We start from the raw sequence: 13,869 nt of genomic DNA on the forward strand, positions 1-13,869 counted from the left end.
AGGCAGACACCCCGTCTACTTTTAAGACTAATCTTAAAACTTTCCTTTGTGACAAAGCTTCTAGTTAGAGTGGCTCATGTTACCCTGAGCTATCTCTATAGTTATGCTGCTATAGGCTTAGGCTGCTGGAGGACATCAGGGTCTATTTCTCTCACTCTGCTGAGTTCTCCTACTGCTCTCCAATCTGCATTGTTTGTTGTTATTTCAGCTTTTTGTTCTCTGTCATTTTTCTCTTCATAGAAGGTACACCTGGTCTGGCGTTCTGTTAGCTGTGACATCATCAGGGGAGGCAGATCATCCTCTATTACCATCTAACATAGAAAGTACTCCTGGGTCAATGTGAGCTTCTGTGCTTTCTGTGTCTCTGCTCTGTCTTCTCTAAGCCCCAGTGGGTGGAGGCAGATGAGCGTTCACACTGAGCCTGGTTCTGGTTCTGCTGGAGGTTCTCCTCCCTGTTAAAGGGGAGTTTTCCTCTCCACTGTCGCTTTATGCATGCTCAGTATGAGGGATTGCTGCAAAGCCATCAACAATGCAGACGACTGTCCACTGTGGCTCTACGCTCTTTCAGGAGGAGTGAATGCTGCTTGGAGAGACTTGATGCAACCTGCTAGGTTTCCTTAGAGAGGAAACTTTTTCACCAATCAGTCTGGAGGATTTTATTGAATTTGACTTTGTAAAGAGCCTTGAGATGACGTGTGTTGTGAATTGGTGCTATATGAATAAAATTTTATTGAATTGAATAGTCTCTGATGCTCAAATCCTTTTATTGCCATCCAGCTGGGACTTTGGAGAGACAAGCTGGAGCTGTCAGGAGTGGATCACAAACCTTTCCTAGTGGATGTGAGGAAAATTAAAGAGTTGGTGGTGACCTTCCACGGCACAGACCCGCCACACCTAACAGGGAACCTTTCCTGAAACTAACACTCAGCTACACACTTCTTTTAATTTCTTGAGTTGTTGTTATCAACTGTACAGCATTTAATTATATGTTGTAAATTTGCGCCTTGCAGTTGGTCAACCTGGATTTCAATAAAGTATTTTTCTATTCTAAGGTTAGTTTCAATGTTTTCACTGGTAAATCACACAACCATGTTTCATTTTCTTACAACAAAAGCTGCAGGATATAACTGGATGTTTTTGGTTATGAAATTCCAAAGCACACCACTTCATTATGTATATTTTCTTTGTTTTTGCACGAGCATCGGCACGCAACTGGAAGGATGTTTATCCCCACCGTGAACACACACACACACACACACACACACACACACACACACACACACACACACACACACACACACACACACACAGACACACATTATGGACGGATTTTCATATGAGACTGCGCACATTATGTCACTGGTCAAAGTTAAACCGGCACTTGATCTTCTGCCTCTGAACGCAATCAGTTTGAAAAGGCTGGCTATATGTAAGCAGCGAGAGCCTTATTTTGGATTATAATCTCAGCTCGGAGGATGCTCACAGGAAGTTTGGACTGTAATTTGCCATTTGTAATGGATAATATTGCATGATGAGATTTGCTGCGGGGGAGGAGCAATGGGTTTGATTTGACGAACAGCATAAAATCATAGGGGAAAGAGTTTGAATGAAGCAAAGACAGAAAATGGGTCGCTCTGGTGCCTGTGGAGGTGCGGTGAAGAAATGCAGAACAACCGAAGAGCTGGCGGAGGGAGGCTCTCAATTCTCACCCAAGGAGCCCCAAACGCAACAAGATTATGAAGATTTGACATATCTGCTGGGAAGCAAAACGCTGCGGCTACATATTGAAAGCTAGGATTAGTCGCCCCTTCATTTCATTTCCTCTGGCCTGGCCTCAACCATGAGGCTAGAGCGCGGGCGGCGAGCTTCCCTGGCAATTACTCTCAACTTCGTGGCTTTGGCTTTCGCCCTGTCAGCGGTGACCACCAGCTACTGGTGTGAGGGCACCAGGAAGGTGGCCAAACCCTTCTGCTCGGGACCGCCTGTGAAGATGAAGCAGTGGTACTGCATCCGCTTCAACAGCTCCAACCTCAACGACAGCCGGCAGGTGCAGTACATCTTTGAGACAGGAGAGGAGAAGTTCATTCTGAGGAAGTTCCACACTGGGATATTTCTGTCCTGTGAGCAGGCGGTCGACATGAACGGTAAGACGACAGCCAGACTTTCAGTCTCTGACGGAGTCATGATGGACGACTCAAAAAAAAAAAGAATAATCCATTACATATGTCCATGTTTCTCAGTCCTGATCCCTGGGAGCCACAGCTCTGTGGGTTTGCACTGTTTTCTTGCTTCAGTACAATGGATATAATATTTCAGTGGGTCATTAACAAGCTACTTAAAGGCCTGCTGAGGAGGTATTAATTTATTTTATATCAGGTGTGTTGGCATGGGCACACATCTATAAAATACAGAGCGGTATCTTTGAGTCAGATCAAGTAACACTGATATAAGTGATGGATTATTCAGCTTTTTTCAAAATCCTTTCCCATAATTCCCCCTTCAGTCATTTTGTAAATACACCCTGCCATTTCTTCCTAGGGCCCCTTTGGGACTGTAAATAAACTAATAGGTACCCATGTACTTGAACCATGGCGTGGTTTCATTAGAGATATGTATTTACATGAATTAAATAGTTGATAAAATACTTAGATCACGTATAATTAACATTAATGATTGGTCACAATCTGAAAACTTTGTGTCACACCTTATTCTCTTGTATTTTGGCTCTGATCCCATTTGGGTCGAATGCCTCATAAGGTACAGCCCATTTGGATTTCTGAGCGACCACTTGCCTGTAGATGGTAATTATTGGAGTCATACACACACATTTTCTTACAGAAGTCATTCTGAAAGCAGGCATAAAATGTCCCCCTGGTGGGAAGGAACTTATGCATGATTGGTACAAAACGTCCAGCTGTAGAAAGTGAAATTTATACTAAATGTCTGAAACTGCAAAGGTAAGTAAAAGTAAAAGGGGAGAAATGACCAAGCAGATTTGCAGCACAGTTCAGGAGTTGTTGCTGTCTGCTGCTTACAGTCACCACGTGCATTTGTTCAGGAGGAGGGATTGTTGTAAATTGAACGAGCTCATGCAATAAACATTTCCCTGTTGCCCCATGCTGAGGGATTGCTGCAAAGTTAATTACTCCTTTGAATCAACTGCTCACTTTCACCACATATTAGTTCAGGATAGGGATTGCTTTAAAGCAAATGTTTATTTTTGCCTGATGTGCTAGTTCAGGAGGTGGGAGAGATTGCTGCATGTTAAGGAATCAATGCTGTCAACTTCTCACTGACACCACATGCTACTTTGGGAAGACAGATTTCACCATTTGGAGTCAATCTTTTTCCTCTTCATACAGGATTTTTCTACCATCAAATTAGTGGGGAGATTTAAATGATTGAGAACCCTAAATTGATTTTAGATGTGAGTGTGTTCCTGGATGGAGAGACATGTGACATTTTTGTGCCAATACATTATTTACCATATTTCCCATAGTATTACTTGTTGCTGATTTTGCATTGAGAGATTGCTGCATGCATGTGGCAAAAAAGGACAAACTAATAGAGAACAAAATTGAAAGGACAGATCAGAAAATGAACACAGGATTAGTGCTCAGAAAACAACAGCAGGTAGTCCCGATAAAACCATGCAGCCTTTAGTTCTCTGCTTAAAGCCAAATCTCTCCAAGCAAAACATGAATTCAAATTCAAATACCAACTGTCTCATTTTTCTTCCAGGAAATCATTCAAATTGAAAAGTGGCAGTTTTCAATATAAAACTGCCACTTTTCAATTTATATTGCTTATATAATATATAAGCAATATAAAAAAAGCATTTTGATGTATATTAACAGATTGTGATATTAAATTAGCATACTGAAATCCATGAGAGGTACACAACTTTTTGAGCAACATGATGAACAACAACAAGGATATTAATGGAGATAAAGTCTGGTTAAAGTGCGTTTCTGTCTTTGGATTCAGTTTAAACGCGCGGGGCATCCAGGTGCAGTGTAGAAACACCTGAGCTGATGACATCACACGCAGTGTCAGCAACAGCTGATCATTTCAGATCATCAAACTGATGTTAGATCAAAACATTAACCTGTGTTATTACAAAAAGCAGTTATAAAAGGACAAAATATCAAAGGGAAAATAAGTTAACGGGGTCAGTTGAGGTGCTTTGGATCGGGATCCCCCCTCGGCGCCTCCTTTGGGGGTTTTCTGGACACGTCCCACTGGGACGAGACCCCAGGAAAGATCCACAGCTAACCGGAGGGACTACATATCCCATCAGGCCTGGGAACGCCTCGGATCCCCCAGAATGAACTGGAGGATGTGGCTGGGGTTTCCTCCTGGACCTTTTACCCCCTAAACCTGATCTCAGATAAGCCGAATACATTAATGGATGGACGGACTTTTCAGTGAATGATTATTTTTTATTTCATGCATTCTGTATGAAACCAGATACAGTCTGTTAAAGCCAGTGGTTACTGATTGCTCAGGTTATTTCAGCCTCATGCTTAATGCTTTAACAAGGGACTGAATTTCAGAAATTGGCTGAAGAATGTCTTTGATATGGGTTGATATGGGTGATGATGAATTTTACTGCAGTGTGTTATAACAAGGATTAATTTTTTTCCCCCTGGATAATGGCTTTCACTGTTAGACTGATAGATCTAAATCATTTTGAATTAAAATTCAAAATGACCAAGTTGGTTTGAAAAATTAGATTCTCCAAACCAATTAAATCCTTTTATTAAGGCAACATTGTGTCTTTACTCGGGTTATCTTTTTTCTGATGTTAAACATTGTTTGATGATTTGAAACATTTACATGGGACCAAAAAAAGCAAAACAGAGAAGATGTGTGAATAATTTCCCCTGCTTAGACGTCGGTTTTCGTTAACCCAAGATTTTTTAATTGTGCTTAAGCCACAAATGGCTGTTTGTGTCTCGGTAGCTCAGTGATGGTCAGTGTGTGATCTCACACTGCCCCTCAGCTTCTTTGTTGGGATAAACAAATCAAAACAATTTATTGACTTATGTTTGGATAATATACAATATATATAGTTACAGAACAACAAATCTGAATAGTGTGTTCTGTTTATTTTTCATGTGTTTCTTATAGTTGGTCTGTTTATTTATTTTGCAGGATTTGACTGTCGAAGCTTTGCTGATATTGCACCGGAACGTCAAAGAGGTTGGTAAATTCATAATAAATTTACATGTGATATTCATTGAAAACATTAATCCACTAGATTAACTACACACAATGTTTTTAAGACTTTATTTCTGTTGATTATGATGCTTTTCTGCAAACGGCTGATAAAAACGTGAGATTTATGATCAGAATATTACATCTGAGCAATAGAAAGACATTATAAGACAGAAATGTGAGCTTGAAGCCCCAGTGTATAAGACTTAAACACTAATTAATTACAAACAACCTCACATTTAAGTGAGTAATAACTGCTACGGAAGCAGTGGAGTGTCATAAATCTGACATGTCCTTCATGTATTTGGTACCAAGCTATTGCTGATAGCCAATAGCTACAGTCATGATGTGAAATGTTTTTTGGGTTTTTACCTGTCCAGCAGAAACCCTACAACCTCCGCATCAGTTTAGAGTCCCCGCTCCATGAATTATCTCCACCTGGTAATAATAGCTACGACGATATACACTCTAGTTTTCTCTGGTTATTATTTCTGTTTCTTTTCTTTGTTACATTCTCTTCCCTCTTGCTGCACATAGAGTATGGATGATCCTCCGTTTCAGCAGAAAACAGCAAATAGAATGATCTACGGTCGTATTTGTTTGTTTATAGTCCTCCTCCACCGACAGCACATCTTAATGTAGAAGACAGATTTGACAATTGTCTCCTTTTGGCTGAAATCAGAAATAGTGACACAACACGGCACATCCCAGTGGGAACGGATTTATTTTTGATTTGAGGTTATTAGACTTTGCCAGAATATTTATTGATAAAAGCAATACTTGATTTTTGCTAATTAAAACCCAGATTAGTTACACACTGTCCCTTTAATGCAAGCTTAAACCTGCTTAATGGTTGGTAATTTCACTAGTATTTTAAATATGACAATCAAGCCTCATTGGAATGCAGATTCTAATCTATTAAATATGTCTCTATTGTGACTTCAGGAGGTGCAGTGTTTTCTGTACACCTTGACTTGTACTTAAGGAGAAAAGTGCCATTCAAACAGTATAAGCTTTTAGTTTGTGTGAACGGGGTAAGAGTAATCATAAATGCATTTAGAGGCATTGAACAACAAAAGCGGACTGTTCCCAGTAACATAAAGCAGTCAGGCTAACCTTTCAGCACACATGACGTTAAGTAGCCAAATAATGAGAGTAACCCAATATCTGGTTTATAGCTCAGTTACAGCATCTGTCACTTCAAACTCCAAACGTTCACCACTAAGATCTCCCCTGCCTACATCTGAAACTTAAACCGTTGAAACAAAACCTCAGCACATCTTATTCGGGAAAAGTGCATTCAGGCAACTCCTACAGGTTGCATACATGCTTTTAATCAATAGAAAGCCTCATGAAAATGTTGATTTACAGATATAGCTGCATATTAATTCTTTATTGATATACTGTTTGTTAAGATAACTGGAAATACAACATTTCTGTGATAAACTGTTTGGTGGACATTTCAGTACAAGGACAATGCAAAGTGCTTTACATGGTTAAGACATTGGAAAATAAAAACAGAATAAAGTAAGTAAAAAACTGTTGCAATAAAATGTCGGAAGATTTAAATAAAATAAAACATTGGAAAATGGAGGTGAAGATTCTCAGTCATCCACGTCATGGTCATTCCAAAAAAGTAAAAAAATAAAATAAAACAACTGAACTTTTTTCCGAAGTTTGAAGATGTGTCGCTTCCCATATAATCCCATAATCAGCAAGAAAATCCAAAAGACACGCTGCAGACGGCTGGGACGCGAAACGTCTTCAAACTTTGGAAAAAAGTCCAGTTGTTTTGTTTTTTTTAACTTTTTTGAATTGGAAAATGGAAACTAAAAGGAAATATTAATCTAGTGCTGGTTATGCTTGTTGGCTCATTGAACGATTGATGTGAATCTTTTCTTTTAAACAAATTAACAATATTAGCAAGCCTTTATTTGTAATTTTATGTATAACATTTAAATAACATTTAACTTATTTTAAATAGATTTTGTAGTGTGTTGGTTTATGCAAATTTATCTGTTTATTTTAACGTTAATCAAAGTCAGGTTATATCACAAAAAAATGTCTTGCTGCTATTAGGTGTTGAGTTGTTGTGCTCATTTTAACTTGTCATGCCAGAGACGCCACTGATCATTGAATATGTGATTGTCTGCTGGACAACTACTAAGTTTGTATTTTACCCATTCTGTAACTCTCTGAGACATCTCAAAGCCATTTTCATTGGCTTTAAGCTATAATAATCAAAATTAACACTATAAACACTTAAAATGTGTCATTTGGAATGTTATAAATATGAGTTTCACTGTTTTTTATAAAATTACTGAAGTAAAATAACTTTTCAATGTTAGCTGTTAGCATCCTCTGTCCACTGCATCAAGGTTTGACCACTTGTTGAAAAATGAGACTACAACGCCGCGCTGCACACTGCAGTCTGGCTGCTCTTATTCCTATTTCCTGCCACGGAGGGAACACGCCTCTTGGATAATTAGAACGGGGATTATCCTTCAGGGTCAAGGTAAAACAAGCACTGCAGCAGCTGATCTCCTGTTTCCCGTCTTCCCAGGAGTGCTGTGGCTGTGCGTGGTTGCAGAGAGCCTGTACCTCGGTCTGCTCTTCATAGGCGGGGCTCTGATGATCCTGGAGCAGTGTCGCTGCTTCAGCGTCATGAACAAGTTGAAACTGAGTGCCTTCGCCGCCATGTGCACCGCTCTCTCAGGTAACAGCAGGACGTCAGATTCAGACGGCAGGGGGGGGAGGTTTCTTCTAAAAGGATGCTCATTGTAGGTTTAGGAGTAACCTTTCACTCCTTTGTTCACATCTGTCACCTCATTTCTGAGAACAAGGTGCAGCGTAGGGGTCAGCTGATGCCACCAGGCGCTCCTTTACCTTAGCGTCGCAGGGCAGCAGCTCCTGGTGGCTGAACGTGACGAGGCTGACAGTCAAGCATCAGAAAAGCTAACTGATCCGTGGCCACTCGCTGCCTAGGAGGATTTGCTGGTTTGTGGAGTAATCGGATTGGAACCGGGGCAGCGGGTTTGGGTGCTGTGCCAGGATCTGCCCAGAGGACCTCCCTCCCTCCCTTCCTCCCACGCTGCCCCCCTCCTCCCAGTGCCTGACTCCCATCCCATCCCATCCCATCCCCCCCACCCACCCTCCCGTTGTTCTGCGTTAATCCCAGAAAAAGCAGCTGCAGAGAGTCAGAACCAGGCAGCAGAGTTCCCCTCATCCCTCTGCTGCTGTAACGTACACGGTTCCCCCTGAGTCTATCTGCCAAAGAGTCATTAGAAGCTTCTATGTCTCTACTATGAGGTATGAAATGTTGACAGAAAATTTTATTTAAACTTCATTTTACAGCTGTTCTTATGCAGAATGAGTTCCTATATTTTCTTATAAACCCATTTAGTTAAAATAATAATAATATTTTCATTATTATGAAAACTTAAACCAAATTGTACTTAGCTCAGTGAATAACGTGGAATCTTGAGTCAGTTTCTTGTATTTGAACTTAAACAGTGCCTGAAGCTTTAACCCTCTTAGTGATAAAAACCTACATAACATAATAAAATGTTTTTTTTCAAGGTATTAACAATCTAGGAGCTACACACAAGACCCCAGCAGATTTTCCTTTCTAACTGACAAATTGAGCATAATTAACCTAAATAGTTGAAATTGTGCTTCACATCTAACAAGTTCACTCCACATACGAGAGAATCTGGGAAAGAGTCAGCCATTGATGTGGCTTTGACAGGATTTCTTTCATATTATACACCTTTAAGTTTGGCTCTCTGCTGGTAAACTCATCAATACAGTAGGTGGCAATAATGAGCAGCTCTGTAAACTGTTGAAAAAGTAGAAATCTGAGCGATTTTTCATAAGGAATTTGATACGAATGCAGAATCTTTTGAGTCACTGGGTGATATGACGTCTAGATCAAACACAATTATACTGTATTTGGTCAGAAAGGCAAGTTAACTCAGTTATTATTACAAATGTTCAGCCCTTTTTACCTGCTGGTGTTAAGTTTGTCATGTAGAAACAGTGCTTTGAGAAATATTTATACAACTTGAACGCTTTGTTAGCAACGAGCCATATGGGAAACACCCTAAACATGCAAAGGAAGGTGATCTGATCAGCTGGAAGCAGAGTTTAACTTTCGGGACTTTGTGGAAATACCGGACAACTAACACTGCTCATCACCCTGAACACATCCTCCTCAAGGCGGAACAGCCAGAGCTACAATAAAGTGGTTTGGATTAACGCACATCTATGTCTGGATCCAGACCTAAACCCATCTGAGAATCAGCTGGCAGATATGAAAGTAGATGTTTGCAGATGCTCTCCTTCCAGTTTGGCTAAATTGAGGTTGTTTGTGAAGAAGAATGGTCACAGAATGAAAACTAAATGGGAAAAACTTGCAGGGACACATCTTGAAAGGCTTGCAGCTGTGACTGCTCCAAAAGGGGTTCCTAGTGTCGACTCGTTTAAATGGATGGAACACTTTTTAGGTTTTTATTTATAAAACATTTAGGAGATTCAAGCATTGATGGAGACCCTTACCTTAGCTCTGAGATTTCCATAGGAATGCTAATATTTCCACATCCTGCAGGCGCAATGACAGAGAAAATTGAAATCTCAAAACGATTAAGTTTGAAAGTGTGTCCAAAACATGTTATTATCTGGTGACATCAGTTGTAAAACGTTGGGAGACTCGAGCATCATTTTCTTCCCGCATCACAACTAATACCGTAGTTTGTGTTGGTTGGAAAATGCACTGAATGTTGTGGTTGTGACACAGTTTGAGCTTTTTTTGCAGAGCGCCATGTGATGCATCCATCGCCGGCCTGCTCCGCCACCATATTCCGTCCAGAAGGGACTCCTCCTTGGTGTGTAACTTCTGTTCCCATGTGCTCTGTTTCTCAGGCCTTTGTGGGATGTTGGCCCACATGATGTTCACCACCATTTTCCATCTTGCTGTCTCCATCGGACCTGAAGACTGGAGGCCCAAGACTTGGGACTACAGCTGGTCTTATGCGTAAGCAAATCCTAAATCTTGTGACTCAGTGAAAACATAATCCTTTTTTTTTTTTTTTATAAATAAAGAAACAGCTTCAGTGTCTGTTTTAAGTTACGTTATCAGCATTTACTGCCAGTTTGACTCTTTTCCAAACGCATAACTTCAGATCTTGCTTCTTGCAGCTTAGCGTGGTGCTCTTTTGGCACCTGCATGGGCTCTGCAGTGACGACCCTGAACAGATACACAAAGACCATCATAGAGTTTAAATACAAGCGCCACAGCATCCAGAAGAACCTGATGATCAAGCAGAAGATGATGGAGCTCGGCCTCCCGGAGCAGATGTGGGACATGTACGTGACGGCTGTTCCTGCTGACGTGGAGACGCTGCCGGAGCCGCTGGAAAACGGCCACAAGCCTTCGACAGGAACGCCGTATGTGTTTGAGGAAATGGCCCATCAGCCAGAGCAACAAGTGGAAGCGTACTGTTAAAAAGGAGAACCCTCACCCGTTTGCTTCCTTGCTTCACAACTAATGTGCATCTGCAAGGTTAGGACCGGGTTTGGCTTCTATTTAACACGCATTTAACCGAGGTATCGTCCTTCTGCTTCAACCTGAGCTGAATCTGCCTTTTATCCAAGATGCATTACAGCTGGAATTTGCAGCAGATGCGCTGAGAGGAGCAGCGGTTCTGAAAGTTAGGAGCTGCGGCAGCTCTCATGGAGTCACGGCTGTCTCGCTGTACCGAAGTAGGACTCTTTAAAGGACTTTAAACCTTCCAGGTTGGAGGTTAAATGGCTGAAAAGAGACATGAAGCAGCTGCAAAGCTGCACAAACTGACCTCTGACTGTTTTTTAACGGGTCCCCGCTGCTGTTAGAAGATGTGAATTAAAAAAAAGGTGCAATGCATGTGAGTGAAGGGCGTCTTTGTAACACATGACTTTATATATCCCCAGAGTTTAATCAGATTCCTTCAAAGTCTTGAAAAGTTTTTGAATTTGCATTTACTAAGTTTTAGGTCTGGGTAACAGGAAAATATGGAAAAATATTTGGTTTTCCAGACTTATTTGCATTCCTCCTTTTTTAAAGTACAAAAATGATTAACAAATGGAGTGGCTGTTACATTTATTTTTAAATCACATGTTTTAACCATTTGCCACGGAACACCTTGATTTAAACATTTTACCTGTAAGTCCGTCCGTCTTCTTCCGCTTATCCGGGGTCGGGTCGCGGGGGTAGCAGCTTCAGTAGGGAGGCCCAGACGTCCCTCTCCCCAGCCACTTGGGCCAGCTCCTCAGGAGGAATCCCAAGGCGTTCCCAGCAGGGAGACATAGTCCCTCCAGCGTGTCCTGGGTCTTCCTCTGGGCCTCCTCCTTTTACCTGTAAGTATTTTATTTATTTCTTGATGACTGAATGCAGGTTCATTAAAACATCAAAAAAGGGACACTTCACAACTTTTTTGGTCAATAAAACATTTAAGTTCAGGTTGAAATGGACATGTGGCTTTAAAAAACGGGTCGAGTTAAAATGCCTTTTGCATTTTGTAAATACTATAAAGCTTTTGTAAAGCATTCAATCTCTATTAAGTGTCAGATATGCCAACCCTTACTGGACAAGTCCAAATGTTACAAATCTTGAAATAAAGCTGAACAGTAAAAGGGCCTCAAACTAAAAAAAGCTGCAAAAAAAACCTGTGAACCTCAATTTCAGCATTGTTGTTATATAATTTTGGAGCCAATATATAAAATTAAGCAGTAAAAGATTTATTATTTTGCTCTCCAATGTCAAAAGTGATTAAAGTAGAAAAAATATTTTTATTCTTAGTCTGGAAACGTATGGATCGTTTAAATCAAAAATGTGTTGCAGCCTTGGATTATTACCTTGAGGAAGATCTGTCCATTTCCCAGTGGTGGATGTTTCTTGTCTTGTGTGTTTGCTTGTTTTTAGCATGAAAAGGATCATTTAAAAAGAGTATCGCCAATAAAAGCAAACGCAGGTTTTCTGATGAAAAGATACAAAGTGCTGTTTGGTTTCAGGGAGTCTGTCTGTAAAGCACATTTAGCGGTCCTTCCCCACGATTCTGCCCCGTTATCTCCTGACGGGGTGACTGGGAGCTAAAACTGAGCAGGCCTGTTTCACCTGAACCGCCTCATGGACTAAACTACATAACAGAAATGCAGTTCTTTAGAGCGAAAATGAGTTTATTTGAGTTAAAATAAGTTTTAAAAAATGCTGTTTTGTAAGTTAAAACATGATGCAGATCAAAATAAAGCAGGTCTGCTATATACATATTAAGCTCTTCAACCAGCTCCAAGAACAGCAGAGAAAATCCAATTCATGTCTGTTTACAGCATCCGATCTCTGATCGTTTGGTTCCTCTATTCATCTCTTTCTGATGGACCAGCTGCTGCGATGGCACATTTAATCCCACCCGATGGCAACAATCTAAGCTACAGTATGCCTGCTGATCTTCTGTTTTCATCCCGGACTCGTGATGAGAATACAGCGATGACACAATTCCAGTTGCTCATCGACTCATATAATACAGCTGAGTTTTCAGGATGTTTGGGAAAAATGGTGAGAGTAAAATATGAAGTACAAAAATATATGATGTATTAAAATAATATGGACATTTTTGGTAAATGTTTCCTCGCTGAAACTGATGAAACATCCTCAGAATGTTCTGTAAGAACGAAGAAGAAAATGTCAGTGGGTATTTGGATCCTCTTGTTTTCAGTGGTTTCACACTGATGCTTTATGAATTTACTGTATGCCAGTCCATCCATCCATTCATCCATCCATCCATCCATACATACATACATACGTAATTTCTTTTTCCAAGTCTGCTGAAAATCCTTCACATCTGTGCTATTATTTATTAATTACTATTAAAGAAAAGACGTTTTTTTCATTTCCTGAAAAATAAATTTTTTAGCGATATTAGGTTTCTTCATGACTGTGAAATTATGTATGTTCCAGACTACAGATCTTACTCCAATGAATTTCAGTCTCTCTTCTTGGACGAAGATGGCTTCGATGTCCATCTTGTCTCGGGGCTGTTGCCCCAAAAAACTCAATGATTGTAGATATGGTCACATCCTGCGCATTACTCACAATGTCTTCCTTCATACAAAGTCAACATTATGATACCTTTAAGCTTTTCTGTGGAGGTAACCACTGCTTATGCAAAAAGACTGTGATTTTATGCAGATTTGTTACTTGTTTACAGCAATCAATCTGCTATTTAGAGTAAAAGTATGATATATATATATATATATATATATATATATATATATATATATATATATATATATATATATATATATATATATATATATGAATGAATGAATGAATGATAACTTTATTGTCATTGTCACAAGAACAACAAAATTTAAAAAGTGCCATCGATCCGTGCATATGTTTAAAAAAAAACAATAAAAAAAAATAAATATAAATATATATATATATATATATATATATATATATATATATATATATATATATATATATATATATATATATATAATATCTTTTTTGGTGGCTAGGTTTTTGTGAATGAACATTTTTTTATTCTCTTGAAATTTTCACATTCTGAGCTGTAGATAGTTTAATATATATATATATATATATATATATAT

At 39.6% G+C, this 13,869-nt stretch overlaps 1 protein-coding gene across 1 annotated transcript; it reads left to right on the plus strand.

Moving 5' to 3' along the window:
- Positions 1-1,354: 1,354 nt before the first annotated feature.
- LOC105938878 (germ cell-specific gene 1-like protein) lies at positions 1,355-11,140 on the plus strand. The gene is made up of 5 exons (XM_012880797.3): positions 1,355-2,144; positions 5,158-5,205; positions 7,784-7,936; positions 10,141-10,252; positions 10,417-11,140. The coding sequence occupies exons 1-5, from the start codon at positions 1,841-1,843 to the stop codon at positions 10,721-10,723; spliced, it is 924 nt and encodes a 307-aa protein (XP_012736251.2). The 5' UTR covers positions 1,355-1,840; the 3' UTR covers positions 10,724-11,140.
- Positions 11,141-13,869: the final 2,729 nt, after the last annotated feature.

The sequence above is a fragment of the Fundulus heteroclitus genome, chromosome 16, assembly GCF_011125445.2.
Source record: "Fundulus heteroclitus isolate FHET01 chromosome 16, MU-UCD_Fhet_4.1, whole genome shotgun sequence".
NCBI lineage: Eukaryota > Metazoa > Chordata > Actinopteri > Cyprinodontiformes > Fundulidae > Fundulus > Fundulus heteroclitus.